Raw genomic sequence first — 20,703 nt, 5'->3', positions numbered from 1 at the left:
TTGATTATCTCGAATTGATTATCTCCTTTCACATTATCACATATTAATAGAGTCTAGAATCCTACACGTAAAGAAAGTAACTATATCACATAAAGAAAGAAAGTAACTTTAACTCTATTATGTAAAAAAGAAGAAGATATTATTCCTAGTAAAAAGGAAAGAAAGGAACTTACTAATCCTAGTGGAAAAAAAGAAATATACTAATCCTAATGTCCTAAGTCAGTCCCTCCCACTTAAGAAACTCGCCCTCGAGTTTAGACATAAATGAAGACATAAAGAAAGTAACTATAGCTCTATCACTTAAAGAAAGAAAGTAACTATAACTCTACCACATAAAGAAAGAAAGATACTATTCCTAGTAAAAAGGAAAGAAAGGAAGTTCCTAATCTTGGTGGAAAAAAAAGAAATATACTAATCCTAGTGTCCTACGTCAGTCCCTCCCACTTGAAAGAAACTCGCCCTCGAGTTTAGACAGAAATGAAGAGAACAAACTGAAATTTAGACTCGTTGTGGAGTAAATATGTACGGATGAATTGCTTGCTTCGTCTTCAAATTGATATCCTCTCCATAGAATCATATACTTCCATCTGCCTGGTAATCCGGCATATGTGGACAGAAGGTTGGACTTGATTCAACTAGAAATCATGCCTTTGATAAACTCTTCAATCCAAGGTAGCTGAGGCAGAATATATCCTTCACTATGCTCGGTATGAACAACGCTATCATAGAAATGGGGTAAATCTCCTGTAAACACCTGTATTTCACCACCGACTCTTGAAAGTCTTTATTTCTTGTTTTTTAGTTTGAGTAGGATATATATTAGAAAGTCTTTGGATATGTTCTAGGAAGATTTTTTGTTTTGTTGGATAGATAATATGGAGGAGTTTGATTTTATCTCAATTGGGTTGTGCTTATCCAAGTGACCCACTTATGATGTAAATAAAAGGTGGACGTAGTCACAACAGTTGACTGGCTCCACGGTTTTCCCAAGAGCATCCACGGTTTTGCAACTTTCCATTGTGTATTACGTTTTTGCAAGACAACTCTCCTCTTATATTTTTTTAATAGTTTCTTTCTTCTTCTAAAGTGCCAAAGAACTTTACAAGTGGTATCAGAGCGAGTTGTTCGATCGGAATACCGTTTTGTTCTTTGGTTGCTTCGAGGGGGATATTGAGGCAAAAATACTGGTTTATTCTTTGGTTGCTTCGAGGTGATATCGAGGTTGGAAGAAGAGATTGCGGAAAATGTTGGTATGTTGGCGGCGATTGAAAAGCTCAACAATACCAATTAGATCTATTGGAAGTCGTGCTTGGAGTCGTATCTTCAAGGCCATAATCTATGGGAGATAGCGAATAGCAACGACACCGAGGCACCAGAAGAGGGAGTGGATACGCTACGGAAGTGGAAGATCTGTGGCGGAAAAGCATTGTACATATTGAAGGCATTAATACAGAAGGAGTTGATTGAACATATTAGAGATGCGAAAACTCTGAAAGAAGCATGGGAGGCACTCTTATCTCTCTTTTCACAGGCAAACGATGCACTGCTGCAGTTCTTAGAGAACGAGATTGATTCATTAACACAATTTGTCTCCGATTATTTTACGAAAGCTAAAAACTTGTGTAATGAAATATGTCAATTAGATGAGAAGTCTAGGATTAGTGAAAGGGAGAATGATTATCTGCAGCTTGAGGCTCGAGTTTAGCGGATTTATCACCGCTATACGTGGTTGGCCAATGCAACAGGCTCTCCTAGTGCTGGGGAATCTCTTGATTAATCAAGAGATGTTGGCAACACAGATGGCTAGATTGTCTATGAAAGAAAGTGATGAAGCTCTTGCAGTGAATAGCAAGCAGAAGTAGCAGAAAAATAAGAAGCCAAATGATGGGTATAGAAGAGATTATCGATCTAATAACAATGAAAAATCACACGAAAAACGTGATTTTTATTCGTGCATGGCGCAGAGGGGCCGGGCCGACGGGGTTGAATCGTAGTTGGCACGAGTCAGTGTTGAGGGGGAGAATTGTGAACACGTGTATTTAACCACCGACTCTTAAGAGTCTTTATTTCTTGTTTTTTAGTTTGAGTATGATAGATATTTGAAAGTCTTTTGGATCTGTGCTAGGAAGAGTTTTTGTTTTGTTGGATAGATAATATGGAGGAGTTTCATTTTATCTCAATTGGGTTGTGGTTATCCAACCGACGCACTTATGGTGTAAATAAAAGGTGGACGTAGTCACAATAGTTGAGTGATTCCACCGTTTTCCCGAGAACATCCACGGTTTTGCAAATTTCCATTGTGCATTACATTTTTGCAAGACAACTCTCCTCTTATATTTTTTTAATAGCTTCTTTCTTCTTCTAAAGTGCCAAAGAACTCTACATCTCCATTTGCTCTTACTCGTGTGCTGCAATCTATAATTTCATCACGATGCTCCATCGAGTGATTCGGGCTCTCCAGGCTCTTTGATGATGTTGGTGGCATCTTTTGTACACAAGTAATCAACTCGGGCAATCTTTTGACACCACCAACTCTGAATCTTGATTGTAAAACTAACGTACAACTTGTATTTTAATCTATTTACGTGGCTTTCTTCTTGGCGCGATCCTTAGCCTTTTGGACTTTCTCACGTCTCAATTTAGCTTGAATTTTTGAAGACTCTCGATACATAATTGGTGTGAATTCTCTGGAAAAGAGATTACGGATTTCTTACCAATAATTGAAGGGTGTTTTTCCCGATCTATATCGTTCCCGTTCCATCTTTATCAAGAATAATTTGGCATGAAGGCCAACAATCGCTTTGGCACACTTAATTATCTCTGCGTGACTCAGGCCATATTTATATATATAATCCTCAAATGCATCAATTCATGCCACACACTCCGACTTGGAATCTCCATATCTAAAGAAGGATGGAACAAAAGGTAGATTGATGCAAGCCTCTCCTAGGCTTCTTGGACTAAGGATCGGGAGAGTGACAGACACACACTCAAATGCTCAAGAATTCGGATTTAAGAAAAACGGATTTGCGCAAGTTCGGTAAAATGAGCGTATCTCCCTCGATATAGGTCGGAATGACTTGATTCAAAAGCCAAAATTTTAAGGACTCAAAGATCTACAACGTTGCTGACAAAAATTTGCTCAGAAAAATACTAAAAAGGGCTTGAAATGGTGATGGAAGTGGATGAATGCAAATGGACAGGTTTCTGGAAATATAGCGGGGTAAAATAGAGAAAGATAACTTCAATGGCTACTCTTCTAGGTTGCCAAGGAAGATAGGTAACATCAATTCTTCTAGATTTATGGTTGCAACTCTTCAAGGATGCAAACAATAGGGGAAAGCTCCTACTCTTCAAGGAATGAGTGAAACTCTTCGAGGTTTCAAGGAAGAACTCTTCAAGGTTCAAGGGAAAATGCACTAAGCAAATTTTCATTCAAATTTTCAACTAACTCCATTACATATGTTTGATACTCTTTAAATAGAGAAATACATGAGAAAATTCGTTCAAACTAGTCCACTAACTAGTTTAGGGACTCACATACATCATTAATAGTTTAGGGACTCTAAACACATTAACTAGTCAAAGCTAGCAAACACAGTCTACCAAAATAGCCATAACTCTTCAACCACTGAGCCAAATTAGGACCATGAATATCTGTTGGAAAGATAATTCAAAGACCTACAACTTCCTAGTTAAGCATTTTCTCTGATTCGTCCATCTAGAGGTCCAAAAATGAACTCCAAAAAAGTGGTCAGACTCATTAATACAGGACTCTAGCTCGATCAACGTGTCCATGGTGGTCTTTATGCTTAATGGATTCAAGTTGGACATGGGCCTTGTGTTGGGCTTGGATGCGGGCTGACCTTCTTACTTGCTTAGGATGATTCATCTGGGCTTCAAACTTGTCAACCTCATGGGTGTGGGCTGCATCATTCCCCCATTGTTTGAAAGAATTCGTCTCTGAATTCGAGGTATCATCATCAGTGGAATCTCCCATATAAGGTGTCAAATGGCGGACGTTAAACACATCATGTATCTTCATATGGGAAGGAAGCTTGAGACGATACGCATTGGGATTGATGCGTTCAAGTACTTCAAGTGGACCAAGCTTTCTATCACTAAGCTTGTTGTAGCTTCCAACGGGGTGACGTTCTGGTGGCAAGTAAGCCCAAACAAAATCTCCGGGTTCAAATATGACTTTACGACGCCTCTTATCAACAGCCTTCTTATAGGTCTCAGATTTACTTTCCAGCTTACGATTAACATCTTCATGTATAACCTTCATTTGAGATACAAAATCTTCAACTTGGGCAATGGGCTTTTCAGCAAATGGAATAGGTGCAATATCTAGTGCTGACTTGGGTTGTCGCCCATAGATAACCAAGAAAGGGCTGCAACCTGTAAAATGGTTCACTGAACTGTTGTAAGCAAATTCTCCAAGTGATAGGCGGTCTTCCCAAGAACGGGGATTGTCATCAATCAAGGTTCTCAACAAATTTTCCAATGATCGGTTTACAACTTCGGTTCGCCCATCAGTTTGAGGGTGGAACACAGTGCTATACTGTAGTGTGGTCCCAATACTCTTCCATAATTGACGCCAAAAGTGACTAAGGAACTTCGTGTCTCGGTCTGAAGTGATGGCATTTGGTACTCCATGCATTCTGAAGATTTCTTTGAAAAATAAGCTAGCAATGCGTGAGGCATCCATAGTCTTTCGGCAAGGTATGAAATGTTCCATTTTGGAAAACCTATCAACGACAACAAATATGGAATCCATTCCTCGGTGTGTCCGTGGCAATCCAAGGACAAAATCCATGGATATATCTTCCCATGGTGCATGTGGTATAGGCAAAGGCAAATAGAGACCGGCATTTGTAGTTTGTCCCTTACCAATTTGGCAATTTCGGCATCTCATAACATAACGATGTACATCCCGTTTCTCATGTGGACAAAAGTACTTTGCTGAAACAAGTTGGAGAGTTTTGTCACGACCGAAATGACCTTCATTATGTATTTCACCAATCACCTTTTGCCGAAGAGAGCAATCCGGTACACATAAGCGATTTCCTTTGAAGAGAAAACCATCACATAAGGTGAAATCAGCAAGCTTCTCATCTTGAGCATATGATATGAGTTTGGAGAAGTATTCATCCTCCATGTATAGCTGTTGGAATGAGTCAAAGCCGAGCATAGTAGTGCGCATGGTATTGAGCAAGCTTTTCTTTCGGCTGAGAGCATCGGCAACCTGATTTTGTACACCCGCCTTGTGCTTGATGTTGAAGGTGAAATCTTGAAGATATTCCGCCCATTTTGCACGCTGAGAATTTAGCTTTTGTTGACCTGAAATGTACTTCAATGCTTCATGGTCAGTGTACAAAATAAATTCTCTATGGATTAGGTATTGCCTCCAATGCTCAAGTGTGCGAAACAAGGCATAAAACTCCAAATCATAGGTACTATATTTGAGTTTGGCACCATTCAACTTCTCACTGAAGAATGCAATGGGATGTCCTCCTTGACTTAGAACTCCTCCTATGCCGGTTCCGGATGCATCACAATGAACCTCAAAAATGAGATCGAAGTTGGGAAGCGCAAGGACCGGGGCTGTACATAACTTTTCCTTGAGTTGTTCAAAGCTTCTTTGGGCTTCAATGGTCCACTCAAAAACACCTTTCTTCATACAAGAAGTGAGTGGGGCAGCAATAGAACTGAAGTATGTAATGAATCGTCGGTAGAAGGAAGCTAGGCCATGGAAACTTCGAACTTCATGCACGTTTATTGGGGTTGGCCATTCTTGTCACCTTGATCTTGGCATCATCAACTGAAATCCCTTCTCTTGAAATGTTAAATCCAAGGAATAGGATTTGTGGCACCATGAAGTAACACTTTTTAGGGGCTGCAAATAAGCGTGCTTGCCTTAGCAGGCGTAACACATCTTGAAGGTGCTACAAGTGCTCATTAGTAGTCTTACTAAAAATCAAAATATCATCAAAATAAACAACCACAAAACGTCCAAGATACGGCTTTAGAACCTGTGTCATGAACTTCATGAAGGTGGAAGGTGCATTAAACAATCCAAATGGCATGACTAGCCACTCAAATAGTTCATCTTTGGTCTTGAATGCCGTCTTCCATTCATCTCCGGGCTTGATTCGGATTTGATGATATCCACTCTTTAAGTCTAACTTTGAGAAGATGGTGGCACCTGAAAGTTGGTCCAAGAGATCATTAAGACGAGGGATCGGAGAGCAATATTTGATGGTGATTTTGTTGATGGCTCTACTATCAACACACATTCTCTAAGTGCCATTTTTCTTCGGCACCAAAAGGGCTGGAACGGCACATGGGCTGAGGCTCTCTCTTATGAAACCTTTGTTCAATAGTTCCATGATTTGCCGTTGTAGTTCTTCATGCTCCACTGGACTCATCCGATAGTGAGCTAGGTTGGGTAAAGATGCACCGAGCAGCAAGTCAATTTGGTGCTGAATGTCTCTCATGGGGGGAAGGCCAGAGGGAAGGTCTAATGGAAATAGATCTTTAAATTCTTCCAAAAGAGGCTTGACTTGATTCGGAATGATTGGTGCAACCACATCTCCAATATCGGACTTGTTAAGTAAGATGTATATAACACTAACCCCTTCCATAGCACTCTTTACATCTTTCATCACAAGAAAATTAGAGGATGGGGAGTTTTCAACCAAAGTAGTTTGAATTGACTCTTTAATAGGTGCTAAAGTAATCTTCTTTCCTCCATAGTCAAAAGAGTAAGTGTTGCGATACCCGTCATGGATTGTTTTCTTATCAAATTGCCATGGACGGCCAAGGATGATATGACTACAATCCATAGGTATAACATTACACCATATCTTGTCAAAGTAGATGGAAGCAATAGAAAGATTGACAAGACAACGTTTGGAAACGGTTACCTCCATACCTCGCTTTAACCAAGACATCTTGTAAGGGGTTGGATGTTCTTTCAACTCCAATTTCAGCTTGCTTGCCGCCGCCTCAAAAATTACATTTTCACAACATCCGGAATCAATGATTAATCGACATACCTTTCCAGAAACGGTGCATGCCGAGTGGAAAATGTTGTTGTGCAACCAACGATTTCCAGCTTCTTGTTTTAGAGTTAGAAAAATTTTCCACATCATAAGGAACTCACCGGTATCGGCATTAAGCACTTGCTAATCCTCCAAGTTACTCTCATCATCCTTTGGGTCAATATCAGTGTCTTCCTCACCCGGATCATCAGATTCATTTTCCACAAGTAATGCTTTACCCGCTTGTCGCTTCCGACAATTGCTAGCACGATGTCCTATCTCACCACATGAATAACAACGCATACCGATTGTAGAGCTTTGACCGGTAGGAGGGGGTTGATTAGAACCCTTGGGTGGGGCAGAGGCTTTGTTGATGCTATTGGTGTGTGCACTTGTGTTTCCGGCTTTGTTGGTGCCAACCGCACCTTGAACTGCTCGATTTGTGAAGGATGTGGATTGTTGCTTTCGAGAGCGCGAACGCTCCACCTTGAGAGCTCTTTGGTGTGCATCTCCCAAATCCCAGATGTCAAGAACATCAAGGGTGTCTTGGATATGAAGTTGAAGGCCTCCCAAATACTTGTTCACGAGCATCTCCTCCGGATCTTGAATATTGTTGCGAATTACCAACTCATTGAATTCATTGGTGTATTGTTCCACCGATCGCGTACCTTGCCTCAAATTTTGGTACCGTTGGTACAAATCCCTCTTATATCCTTTGGGAAGGAAGTACTTGCGGATCTTGCCCTCCATCTTTCTCCATTGAGTGATAGGATCTTTACCGACGGAGTGGCGAGTTTGCTTCTCACGTCTCCACCAAGCTATGGCCTTGCCTCGGAATCGCATGGCAATGATGCCAACACGACGCTCTTCCGGGACATTTCTATAATCAAAACTTCATTCACAAGTGTTAACCAATCAATGATTTCATCAGGGGAATCAGTTCCTAGAAATTCTGGAATGTCTCTCTTGATTTCCTTTTCCCAATCCGGTTCTCGAACACCTTGTGTGTGGGGTTGAGGGCGCCTACCTTGTCGCAAAGATTGAATACTTTCTGAAGAAGAAGAATCACCATTGGCTCTTCCAGATCTGGAATGGGGTGGAGGATTGTTTGCTTCAGCACAAAGACGTTCAACTTCTCGAGTCAAATCATTGATTTGTTGCTGCATATGCTGCTGCAAATTTTCAACAAGTGTGTGTACTTCATCCAAGGGGATTGTTCTACCACCTCGACGTCGGGCTTGTCTTGGAGGCATTGTCCTCTCCTCCAAAGCTCTGATACCAAAATGATGCAAGCCTCTTCTAGGCTTCTTGGACTAAGGATCGGGAGAGTGACAGACACACACTCAAATGCTCAAGAATTCGGATTCAAGAAAAACATATTTGCGCAAGTTCGGTAAAATAAGCGTATCTCCCTCGATATAGGTCGGAATGACTTGATTCAAAAGCCAAAATTTTAAGGACTCAAAGATCTACAACGTTGCTGACAAAAGTTTGCTCAGAAAAATACTGGAAAGGGCTTGAAATGGTGATGGAAGTGGATGAATGCGAATGGACAAGTTTCTGGAAATAGAGCGGGGCAAAATAGAGAAAGATAACTTCAATGGCTACTCGTCTAGGTTGCCAAGGAAGATAGATAACATCAATTCTTCTAGATTGATGGTTGCAACTCTTCAAGGATGCAAACAATAGGGGAAAGCTCCTACTCTTCAAGGAATAAGTGAAACTCTTCGAGGTTTCAAGGAAGAACTCTTCAAGGTTCAAGGAAAAATGCACTAAGCAAATTTTCATTCAAATATTCAACTAACTCCATTACATATGTTTGATACTCTTTAAATAGAGAAATACATGAGAAAATTCATTCAAACTAGTCCACTAACTAGTTTAGGGACGCACATACATCATTAATAGTTTAGGAACTCTAAACACATTAACTAGTCAAAGCTAGCAAACATAGTCTACCAAAATAGTCATAACTCTTCAACCACTGAGCCAAATTAGGACCATGAATATCTGTTGGAAAGATAATTCAAACACCTACAACTTCCTAGTTAAGCATTTTCTCTGATTCGTCCATCTAGAGGTCCAAAAGCGGACTCCAAAAAGTGGTCAGACTCATTAATGCAGGACTCCAGCTAGATCAGCGTGTCCATGATGGTCTTTATGCTTAATGGATTCAAGTTGGACATGGGCCTTGTGTTGGGCTTGGATGCGGGCTGACCTTCTCACTTGCTTAGGATGGTTCATCTGGGCTTCAAACTTGTCGTGTGGGCTGCATCATAGATCCATAGGTCAGGCTATTATGAAGGGTTTAGATCAAAGGTTGGAGTAGGATAAGGCAAGAATAGAGAGGGAATTTTTATTTTATAGTTAAAGAAATCAAATGGGTAAAGGTTGACTGGTTGGTGGAGGGATGTTTTGGGAAGGATGTTTGTGACATTCAATCAAATTAAATCTAAATGGGAAAGCATGAGGAAAAGTGGCAAAACTGGGTTGGGTACTGCATTGATATTTTGGGTTTGATTTTTTCCCATGAAGGTTAAAGAGGTTGCAGGGGAGATTAGTGAGGGGATCTGAAGCCCAAAAAAATGGCAGTTAGGCTAAGAAGGTGGGAGTTAGAGGGGCTGCAAGCCGGCATGGATGGTTTTTAATCAACTGAAGGAAGTTAATTATAAGTTTCAGCTGTTGGTTTTAGGTTTGAAATGAAGAGGTTGTATCTATCAAAGATGGGCTTGTCAATTATTAGGTTTAGAAAAAGCATGGCAAGAAGATTACAAAAGAAATAAGGAAAGAAAAATGATTTCCAAACAGAGAGTGACCGACAAGGAAATCAGCTATGAGAGAGAGAGAGAGAGAGAGAGAGAGAGAGAGAGAGAGAGAGATGTTGTCTGTGGACCACGACTCCTCCCACCGAGTTGATTCACTCCAATACCAATTTGAGTCCCGCTCTAACTAGGGGTGCAACTCGGGTTGGGTTGGATCGGGCTGAGGCCAACGCTAACCCAACCTGAGATAGCATTCCCTCGACCCTAACCAGACCCAACCCAAGCCTCGGTTAACTCAACCCGCCTCTGAATCTCTCAACCCTAACCCAACTCGTCTAACTTGCTTTTTTCCAAATCAGGCCGCGTAGAGTTGGGTTGGGTTCAGGTTAACCGAGGGCCAAATAGAAAAATACTTAAAAGAAAAGCACAACCCTAAGAAATCGCAATAACATTAGAGGACAGAGGTCGGGGTTGATTGCCCAACGCCTCAACCCTAGCCCAAATCGGCTGGGAAAAGCCAACCCAACCCGAGCCAAAATTGGGTTGAGGCCGACCCAAGTTGCAGCCCTAACTCTAGCCCCGAGCTTTTAAACAATATAAAAACTCTAATATATGAGATTTTATGCGATGTGTGGCTGTATAAACCCTTATGTTTCAAAGCACGGTACAACCCACACCATAAGATGATCCAATCGGTCCATTTGTTGGGCCACATTGTAAATAAGTTGTGCCCCAAAAATCATTTCCATAGGATTATTCTAACGCTCTGATGTATAGAATTTTCCATAATGTGGAGCCCCTAAATATATCAGAGGGGTAGAATCATCCTATGGAAATGATTTTTGGGGCACAACTTATTTACATTGTGTCCCGCCGAATAGACAGATCGTACTTTTTGAAAAGTTCATCGTCCTAATGGATAATGAATTATAAACATAAAGGGATTTGCTAAGCTCCATCGCAATGACTGGTCTGATGTGCATAGACCAGCCGCGAAAACCCTTTTGCGATGGACGCTAGCAATTCCCAAGCATAAATACTAAATGGGAAATAATATATCCTCCCCATTTTCTCCCCAAGCCACCTCCTTGTAGTATAAAAGGTAGTCATACATACACTAGAGAGGGTGGCTCGGGGAAGAAAGGGGGCAAATATATCACTTCCCATTGTAAATGCAGAGATTTTATATGGTGTGAGCCCTTATAGTCCCTTATTTTTCAAAAAGTATTGTAGGGCCCATATCATAGGATGATCCAAACCGTCATTAAGATGAAACACAAGGTAAATAGGTTGTTCCCCAAAAATCATTTCCATAGTACGATCCCAACCCTCCTCCGATCTATATAGAATTGCATATTATGGAAACCTCAATAGATCGGAGGGCTAGGATCATCCTATGGAAATGATTTTTGGGGAACAACCTATTTACGTTGTGTTCCATCTTATGGACGGTTAGGATCATCCTATGATGTGGCCGGTACAGTACTTTTTAAAAAATAAGGGACTATAAGAGCTTACACCATTTAAAAAAAACTCGCCAATAGTAAACAAAAGAGGGCCACTACATCATTCCTAGGTGTTCGTGTTTTTATGAGTTTGTGTTCCCGCACAATTTTTAAAAAAAAATGACATAAAATAATCAAATAGCATTTGTCATTTTCCTCCCTCTTTTTATTGATTTATTTCCAAATGGGCTCTGCAAATATTCGTACCCAGCTACCTCATCACACTCAATTCAGAACACTAAGAAATGGGAATTTTTTTAAAAGAATGGATAAAAATTTATGTACTGTATCTGCTCACGTGGTATTTCTGTTCTTCTTGCATGGATTTATGAGCCAGAAAATGAAAATTCGAGTATTTTTGTTGGAATCCGAAAATGGGTGCTGGTTATAATCGGTTTTTATTCTTATGTGATGTTTGATTTGCGGGAAAGTCTTGTAAAAAGTAAATCTTTTTGGGAAAACTAATCATAAATGTCTTTTTGGGAAAACTTATCATAACAGATTATGTGTGTTTCTCGAATGTGGGTAAAAAGGAAAAACTCACAGCTAAGTTCCCTTGTTATGTTTGTGAAAAAAGATATCAGATCCTTTTCACAAGTGCCAGCAAGAGGGTTTTGATACAAAAATCCTACACTCTACTTTATAGGAGAAGGAATATCCTTCAATCCAAGGTTTTCGAATGCCTTTCCAATTAATTAAAATGTACCTTGAATTTGAGTAATGTAAGAACCGCGATCAAACAACTGTTGGTTAGAATGCCTTGTGAACACGGACTTAATAATTCGTTTAGTGTAAAGAGAAAGAAATTTACCAGAGAATACATTATTTGAGGCTATGTCCGTTGATTTCCTTCACCTTATATAATTCAAATTACAGAAAGAAAATGTAGAGAAAAGAAAGAATCTACATTACAAACTACTCCTAGATAAAAGAAAAGATACAGGTTGTATGTCGATGTCTATAGAGTTTTTTTACAATCTTTTATCCTCGTATTTACCCCCCCCCCCCCCCCCCCGGGTTCTCGACGTTACTGACCGACCATCCTCTAACCGCTCTGTCTTACATTGTCTCTTCAACACGTAAGCAAACCAATTGTCAACGAACCACTGCCCCGACATTTGAAACAACGCACGGCCCAAACCACCAAATGTTTCATGTGCCCCCTCTCTCATAATTTGAATTCAAACTTCTAGCAATTACAAAGTTCGAGCGGCAATCATATTTCGATCTCCATTTTGAATTTCGGCCCACGTGCAGATATCATACCGTTGCCCCATTTAATTCCGTACTCTTACATCTGAAATTTGATATAAACGAAATCGAATTCTAGTAATCAAATTCTAATTCGAATCGCCAATGATATAATGCGCTTGCTTTAATACATTCCTATTTGAAAGTTGAAACACCCTTAGTATTTTCACGCAACCGGTCACATTCAATCACGATTTCGAGTCATTAAAAGTGCTCACTTGAATTCAAGACTCAAATCATATAGTTGAGAGTCCTAAACATTATTGAAAGGGATTTCATTTGCTTTCCCGGGAAAATAGAATTACACATGTGGAATTTCTACAATTAGTCAAAAAATGACATGGAAAAGCCCATTTCCCCCCTTTTAGGGATTTCATTTACGACAAAAAACAATCGGATTTCGTTTCCCGAGAAAACTAGTACAAAAAGAAGGGCAAGCAGTTTCCCTGGAAACCTTTTCCTGCGCAAGTGAACAGTCCAGAAACAGTCAGGGAAACCTTTTCCTGCACAGATTCTCTGAATTTCTTTTCCTTTCGGGGAAAAACAAGTGAACATAGCCTTATTGAAATATGGGCAGATATTTCCACCCTCTTTTCCGGCATTTCCACCTGCTCGTGTTTGTCTTTTCCTAAAAATGGCCTCCTTTTCACCTTTTGTTTCACTTTTACAGAAAGTAAAAGTTATTTGAGGAAAAGACAAGGAAAAGGGTGTGAAAATGAAACGGGGTGGAAATATCATTTCCCTTTTCTTGTTTATTATTACACTTTACATTATCGAGAAGGCTTTTACGTTAACCCAAGCGACTTGAGAAGATAATTACGTGCAAGAATAAAAAAATGGATCCTGGCCGGTACGCAATTTCGAAGGAAAAACAAGGGTATTCTTGTCGTTTCAAAAAGTGAGGGACTCACGTGACTACTGTCGCTGACGCCTGCTCTCACGTGATGGAAACTTTTGTCTGCAAACCTTACAATAAGTTTCTGGTGGGAAGGATGTTTTAGTCAGATCATCAATCTAGACAGTCCATCTAGTGGGCCCAGCATTCAATGATCTGGTGGGCCCAGACAAAATATGCGATCATCATAATGCGCAGGTTAGCTAATGAAGCGTCACGGTGGGCCCCGTACGAATATTATCCAAAACCGACATTGACCAACCAATTATAGGAGAACACGTGGGCCTTGATATTTGCATTATGTGACCTGGAGCCGAGCATGGGAAAAGCTAGAGTCGTTTGATATCGGCAGTCATGGTTATAAATTTCGTCCTCGTATCGGATTTCGGTTGGTCCGAAACCGCAAAATTTTGCCAGAATCCAAATTTCGCCGATTACCAAATTTCGGAAATTTCAGCTAAAATTTTGAAAAATTTCAAAAAAATATTATTATTCCAAAATTTCGGGTAATTTCAGCCTAGGTTTCGAAATTAATAAAATATTACCTTTTCTCATTATCAGATTTTGGCCGAAATTTAAAGCCATGATTGCCACTCCTTTATTTTATTAGGATTTTCCTGAGCTTCTCTATCTGAGGAATGCTAGACTGAAGGCGTCCAGCGAATGGGGAAGCCCTTTCACTTGATTTTTGGATGGTGTCATCAAGCCAATGGAGGAGCCCTTTTACTTGATTGTTGCAAGGGCTTCCCTTTAGTCTAGCATTCCTCTCTCTTCCTATAGTCATAATAATCTCCTAATAAATACTCACATATGAGAGAATTTTGTAAAGAGTAATGCTGGAGAGACCAAACAAATAAGTTGTCACCATGTCACAAGTGACATAAAACAGGCCTTATGTTTAAGAAAATCACCAAAAAGGTGATTGTTTTGCCCACATGACAGATTCTCAATGTTGAGTTCTCGTATCTGTTGTTATCATTTTCCTTTTACAAATCAAGTCATGTCATAAATTTGTGACCAAAATACTTATTTTAGATTTCTTTTTTCACTCTTAAAGAGACCAAAATGTCCATATATGTGAAAAAAAGATGAAAATTACAGTGTAAAAAATCAAATTGACTCCCGTCCGTCAAAGCATGAGGTGTAAAATAGTGGGCCCCACCTACGCATAGGCTCGGGGGATATTGTGGGGCCTATCCCATCAAAACATGAGGTAAAATGGTGGGCCTCACCCAGTGCATGGGTTTGAGTTGGTGGGAGCCACCCTATCAAAATATTAAAGAGCCCACACTATCGAAACACGAGGGCCCTGTTTGTTTCAGATTGTGACAACCGATGGTGAGGGCCCCAACCTATTATTGGCCCAAAGTCAATACAACTTTGGGCCAATAATAGGTTGGGGCCCTCACCATCGGGTGTCACAATCTAAAACGAACAGGATCGAGGTGTAAAATGGTGGGCCTTCACCCTATGCACGGTTTGAGTTGAATTGTGGGACTCGCCCTATCAAAACATATAGTTGAGTGTCATGGGTATTTTTTGTCTTTTTCGCAAAGTAATTTTTGCCTTTTCACATATATGGATGTTTCGCCATTTTTACGATTCAAAAAACTCTCATGGGTATTTTGGTCACAAACTTATGGCATGACCAGATTTGCAAAATTCACTCAAATGTGATGACGCTATTTGCAAATTGTCAAACTAGAAGACTCTTTTTGCAAATAAAGCAGAGCAGAAGACTTCTCTTTAAAAAAAAAAAAAACCTCGATTTGAACTTTCGAAATTACCGAATAATTGTGAATTGTCACATTTATCCAAATTAAGTTTAATTTCTCATTTATCCTTATGAAATCTTCAAAATAATGAGAAAGATATCATAATGAAAACTGGAGTTGCTCTTAATCTAATAACACGCGCCCTTAATCATCTTATGTTCTTCTTGTTATTTTTTTTTTTGAAGAAAGCAACAGAATATATATTTATATATATGAATAAGCAGAACCGAGATGGTCCTGTCGGAACAATGAGCAAATAAAATAGCAAGACAATGACTCAAGGGGGGAGATAGTCAAAACACTCCAATTCGGCCCGGGAAACACCACTCTTAGCCAGAGAGTCGGCTGCCACATTGGCCGATCTCCGGACATGCTGAAAGACCATGGAGTAGCCCTTTCCTCTATCCTCTATCTCCTCAAAGAAGTGCACAAATCTCCAAGGGGGAGAAGCGTCTCCCGAAAGCCAGCTAATAACATTTACGGAATCGCCTTCGACAATCAGACTGTCGCACTCCAAGCGAGGCATGGAAAGAATCCCACTGTGAATGGCTCGAACCTCCGCCTCAGACGAGTCGGCATATCCAAGAGGTCCCGAATAGGCCCAAATGACTTCCCCTTTATGGTTCCGACATAACCCCCCCACTCCAGCCGCTCCTGGGTTACCGATAGAGGAACCGTCAAAATTGAGCTTCAGAGACCCCGGTGGCGGGGGGGACCATGAGGGTCGAGATTTCACTTTGTTAACCGATTCCATGCATATGGTTGACCACCCTTCCCAAAGGGCATACGCAGAAACAAACCGAAAAAGAGGAAGTGAACGGGCCCAGGAGATGACCGCTGCTACCACCTGTATATAAATCCAATATGGGGACCTGACCTTCCCTTCAAAGACCCGCGCATTCCGCTCTTTCCACAAGAACCACCAGGAGGCTAAGAGACACATCTTCCACAAAATTCTACCTTTCCTCTTCCACGGAGCCCAGTCCCAACTCCTAATAAATTCGGCCATAGAATTGGAAGCAACCCAACTGACTCCAAATCTAGAAAAGAGATGACCCCAAATATATGAAGCAACCTGGCAATGTATAAATAGGTGGTCGATGGATTCCCCGGCGGATAGACATAGGGGGCAGTGATCCACCAGCCACATTCCTCTCTTCCGTAAGAAATCTATCGTCTGAATTCGTCCCCAGCTAACCGACCACCCAAAGAAAGCAACTCTTGGAGGGCATGCAAGGCGCCAAACCGCGGAGGACGCGTGCTCCACTAGAGTGGGGATCAGATGGAGATAAAAAGATTTAACAGAGAAAATCCCCGACGGATTCCAAATCCAAATACGACGATCTAAGCCCGAAGACTTGATGAAGCAAGAGCCTAATAAGGAGATAAGGGCGCTGTAATCGCTTAACTCCCGAACAAAAAAGGCTCGACGGAACTTGGGAATCCACTCCACTTGCCCTTGGACCCGTTCGAAACATTCCGATACCCAAGCTTCTTTCTGAGAAGATACAATATATAAGTCAGGAAATAAAACTTGAAGAGAATGGGACGAACACCAAGGGTCCTGCCAAAACCGAATTCGATCCCCCCTATAGACTCTGAAGCGAACTCCAGGGGCAAAAAAGGACTTCAAACGCAATATGTCCCTCCATACTGTGATTCCTTTGATTTTGAAAGTATCAACGGAGTCCCAATTCCCAGGAGATGAACCATACTTACTGTCAATGACCCGAACCCACAAAGAGGAGTGTTCTTCTCCATGTTCTTCTTGTTATTTAGGTCCCAATTTGTCTTGGGTTTTGAAACTAACTTTAGCATTGAACTTAAAATTATGTTAAAAGTTTAGTTTTGACTCAAAATCCAAAATAAAGCGGGGGGTTTTGCTTGGTTTTTGGGTATCACATCAACAAAACCCTTTCTTTTGTTGCAAATATAAGCATTACAACCCACCCCGAAAGACTCCATGGTTGCCAATATAAACAGTTTAGTCTTTTTATGTAACTAATGATATTTTTATCTCTTAAGTAATGCTTCGGAAACCAGTTTTACAACCGAACAGGGTTGTTCTCTCCACATCACAAGTGACATACAAGTCCTTTGGTTAAGGAAAATCACAGACTCACATGGGCACATGCTCATTGTTGGTTTCTCCCATCGGCTTTACCCTCTGTTACCATATAATTTTCCTTATCTTCTTCTAGGCAAAGGCCTCGACACCTGACACCGTATGTTCATTTGGCATCAGACTCCAAAGAATATGTGGACGCCATATGTCCATTTGACATCAAACTCCAAACAATATGTGGCCTTTTAGTTCAGAATGAGGGCTCTTTTTACAAATTTCAAATTTTAATCCAAGGAAGAGTATGGGGTAGCATCGCCATTCTACATTTCTTTTTAATCAGGTATACCATGCTTTGATAATTGCACTAGCTCATCTTGTCTTTTATTATTTAAACAACCATCAGAGGTTATTATATTTCCCAAAAAACTCTCATCAGCCAATTAGAAAAGAAAGGACAAGCCGTTGTTTGCTTATTAAAACTTGGCAGTGCCAATATCAGTAGCCTATAACTATCATTATGAAGGAAATTCTTTTGTTCCTTTTCTAGTGTTTGTGTTGCATTTCCTGGTGTGTGATGGTTTTCAGGGTTTTGGATCCTTGTTATAGATTACGAGTGGGAGGCCTTTTTGTATCTGGGTTTTGCATGTGGATTCGGATTCGAAATGGGTTATTAAATTTAGGGGGTTCCAATATCTTTTTCAATACCTCCACTTCAATCTTCTTTCCTCGTTTGTAAAAATGCATGCCTGATGTTTGAAAGAATGCCACAAAGAAATACCATTACGTGCATAGCAATGTGTAATTTTTTAATTGAGAAATGTGTTTGTATCACCCTGATTTATGCTATTAAGCAGGAAAGAGAGCAGTGATCAGTAACAGGACTAAGCCATTGTAGGTTCTCCAATTATGCTGAAACTTGGGTTTTGCTCAAAGTTCCTTCTTGCAAGTAAGCATATTGGGCTCAGGCGTTTAAACGTGTGCTTCTACCATCACTCACAAGAGCTCGAAGAAGAGTTCCCGCCATCAGAATGGTACGAAAAGGCCTATCCAAAGTTTCTTAAACTCACCCATATATTGAAAAATGTGGACATGAACAATGGAAGGCTAATGAACATGGATGAAAATTCGATTGTCATAGATGATCATATCGATCGTGAGATGAACGAGTTCAAGTCACTTGGCAGGGCCTTCATTGCGGCTCCATCGATGCAGAAACAACATTTTTCGGCCACCCACTCCATACCTAATACTTGCTTTAGTAAACCAAATGAGAGAGAGTCCTTAATTCTCAACTCCCTCACCAAAGTAAGTGACTTTCTTGATGTCTCTGCACAACAGAGGAAGTCTGTACGCTTGAAGATTTGCCCACAAGTGACGCAGCACCATATATGGAGGGGGGCACTTGTTGAACAATTAAACAACTTGAAATCTGAAATGGGTGTATTGTGTAGTCATCCCATCACAATTGGAGTGCAATTGGGAGAGCAGATAGTTTCAAACTGTATACAATTCTTGACAAAAACCATGAATTCCTCTGCCACTGACTCACCTTCGTGGATGAGACTTGCCCCCACAAAGAAGGCTGATCATCGGCCTTCTCGTAGATGGGGTGATGTTCTAGAGATGTTTGGTGACCTTGCAAAGTGCTTAAAACACGAGAAGAGGTTGGAAGATCATGTATTGAAGCTCGAGGGGATGAGAGAAGGGCTCTATCAGATCAAGGATGTGTTAATTGATGGAGATTTAGGCTATAGGGAGGCGCGGCATCAAGAATTCTTAGTTCAGAAGAAGCTGACAGCCAACTTGGGGCACTCGTCTCGATGTCTGTTCACGCTCTTGCTGTATTATCTAAATGGGAGTGTTAGAGATATTGAAGTAGAAGTTCGTGGAGGTGTTTATGGGAGAGGTAGTGGTAGTTTTTGCCTGTGTGTTGGGAAGGTTTTGACATCAGAAAATGAGAGGATGGTATGGAGTGGGATAAAGCAGTTGGATAGGGCTCTTGGGCTGTTCAAGTTTGTGTGGGAAATAGCAGGAATGAAAGGGGCGTTGGAGTTGCAGGGCCATGTTTGGTGCGTGGGGGCTAAGGAAAGGTTAGTTAGATATAAAGGAAATGTGTTCTTGGTGCATGGTATTAGACTCCGATGAATGCGGAAACCAACTTGGGTTGATCGTCACTTGGCCTTGCACACAAGGGCCCAGATGATAAAATAGAGTTCAAGAAATTTGATGTTCAGATGCTATTACAGATGGATTAACGACTACTACCAACATGTTATAGATGTTCTACCAACATGTTATCGATGTTCTGTAATCCTATTTTCCCTGTAACTTATTCATAGATAATATCAATTCCCTATTCATTTTTTTTTCTGTATAAGTGACTCTTTGTTGATGCCCACACAACTAAGAATTGTGAGAATCAGGACCAAAGAAAGCTCATGGACTCTTGCTAGTGCAAAATTAAATAATTATTTTGCAATTCAACTTGATTATTTGTGCAGAAGTAAAATTATTTTGTTGGGGAAAAATGATGTCAGCACCTCCTTTTTTTTAATAATGGTGCTTCTGCTTTATAAACAAGAGAGGGAAAAAAGACAGGCAAGACTGCCAGTTCTTTCCACAGATTTCCGCAGACCCGAGTGCAAAGGGATCGAAACCCTACTGCATTTACAGGACCAAAGACTCTTGCACAAATCAAAGTGAAGAAAAGAAGAGGCAAGATGGATGAAAATGGCTTTGGATGCACTAGGAAATCTTATGCTTGGTAGTCCTATGAGAGAGAGAGAGAGAGAGAGAGCACCATTCCCAAGATTTTCCAAGCAAAATTCCACCTTTTGGGGGGGGGGAGGAATTTGGTTTGAAAGCTATAGGGAGGGGACAAGAATTCCACCTCAGCACACATGCAACAATTACCTAGGAGACATTCCAAGGAGTTTCGTGGGAGTTCAATGCAATATTGGCAACAAAACAACGAATGGCATCTGAAATTCCTTCAAAATCCCGACAGCTGCCGGGACTTGGTGCAACCAACACAGCATAAGTGAACTTGTGAAGGACAAAAAAAGACCAGGTTCAGTTAATGATAACACAAGCAGATCAATCGGCATGGATTTGAAGCATGACCATTTTGAGCTTTCATATTTTCTCCCTGGGAGATATTACAGGCATTTAGATAATGACAGTGAAGTAGGTTATGGAGAATCAATGAGAAGCAATTTAGAGAAGATAAGATTAACTCCATATATGATGACAGTGATGGTGATGATAATGATGGGTTCGAGAAAAAGCTCACTGGCATACTCTCTTGAATCTTCAAGGTCTTCATGATCAGTTCGAAGAACTTTAACTACAACTGTAGAGCAGCCTCCAGTTTTGGGCTGCACAATATGTTAAGAATGCTTTGA

At 40.7% G+C, this 20,703-nt stretch overlaps 2 protein-coding genes across 2 annotated transcripts; one reads left to right on the top strand and one right to left on the bottom strand.

Annotated features, from left to right (window-relative positions):
- Positions 1-6,302: 6,302 nt before the first annotated feature.
- On the bottom strand, positions 6,303-7,154 carry LOC143891831 (uncharacterized). The gene has a single exon (XM_077396342.1). The coding sequence runs from the start codon at positions 7,152-7,154 to the stop codon at positions 6,303-6,305; it is 852 nt and encodes a 283-aa protein (XP_077252457.1).
- Positions 7,155-17,256: 10,102 nt separating this feature from the next.
- LOC143845454 (exosome complex exonuclease) lies at positions 17,257-19,788 on the top strand. Its single transcript, XM_077353808.1, has 2 exons — positions 17,257-17,639; positions 18,154-19,788. The coding sequence occupies exon 2, from the start codon at positions 18,206-18,208 to the stop codon at positions 19,442-19,444; it is 1,239 nt and encodes a 412-aa protein (XP_077209923.1). The 5' UTR covers positions 17,257-17,639; positions 18,154-18,205; the 3' UTR covers positions 19,445-19,788.
- Positions 19,789-20,703: the final 915 nt, after the last annotated feature.

Source organism: Tasmannia lanceolata, unplaced genomic scaffold (assembly GCF_043159265.1).
Source record: "Tasmannia lanceolata isolate RefF3 unplaced genomic scaffold, GAP_Taslan_0.1 ptg000015l, whole genome shotgun sequence".
Taxonomy (NCBI): Eukaryota; Viridiplantae; Streptophyta; class Magnoliopsida; order Canellales; family Winteraceae; genus Tasmannia; species Tasmannia lanceolata.
Note: the sequence above shows the minus strand (reverse complement) of the source record. Positions and strands in the feature narration are given on the sequence as shown.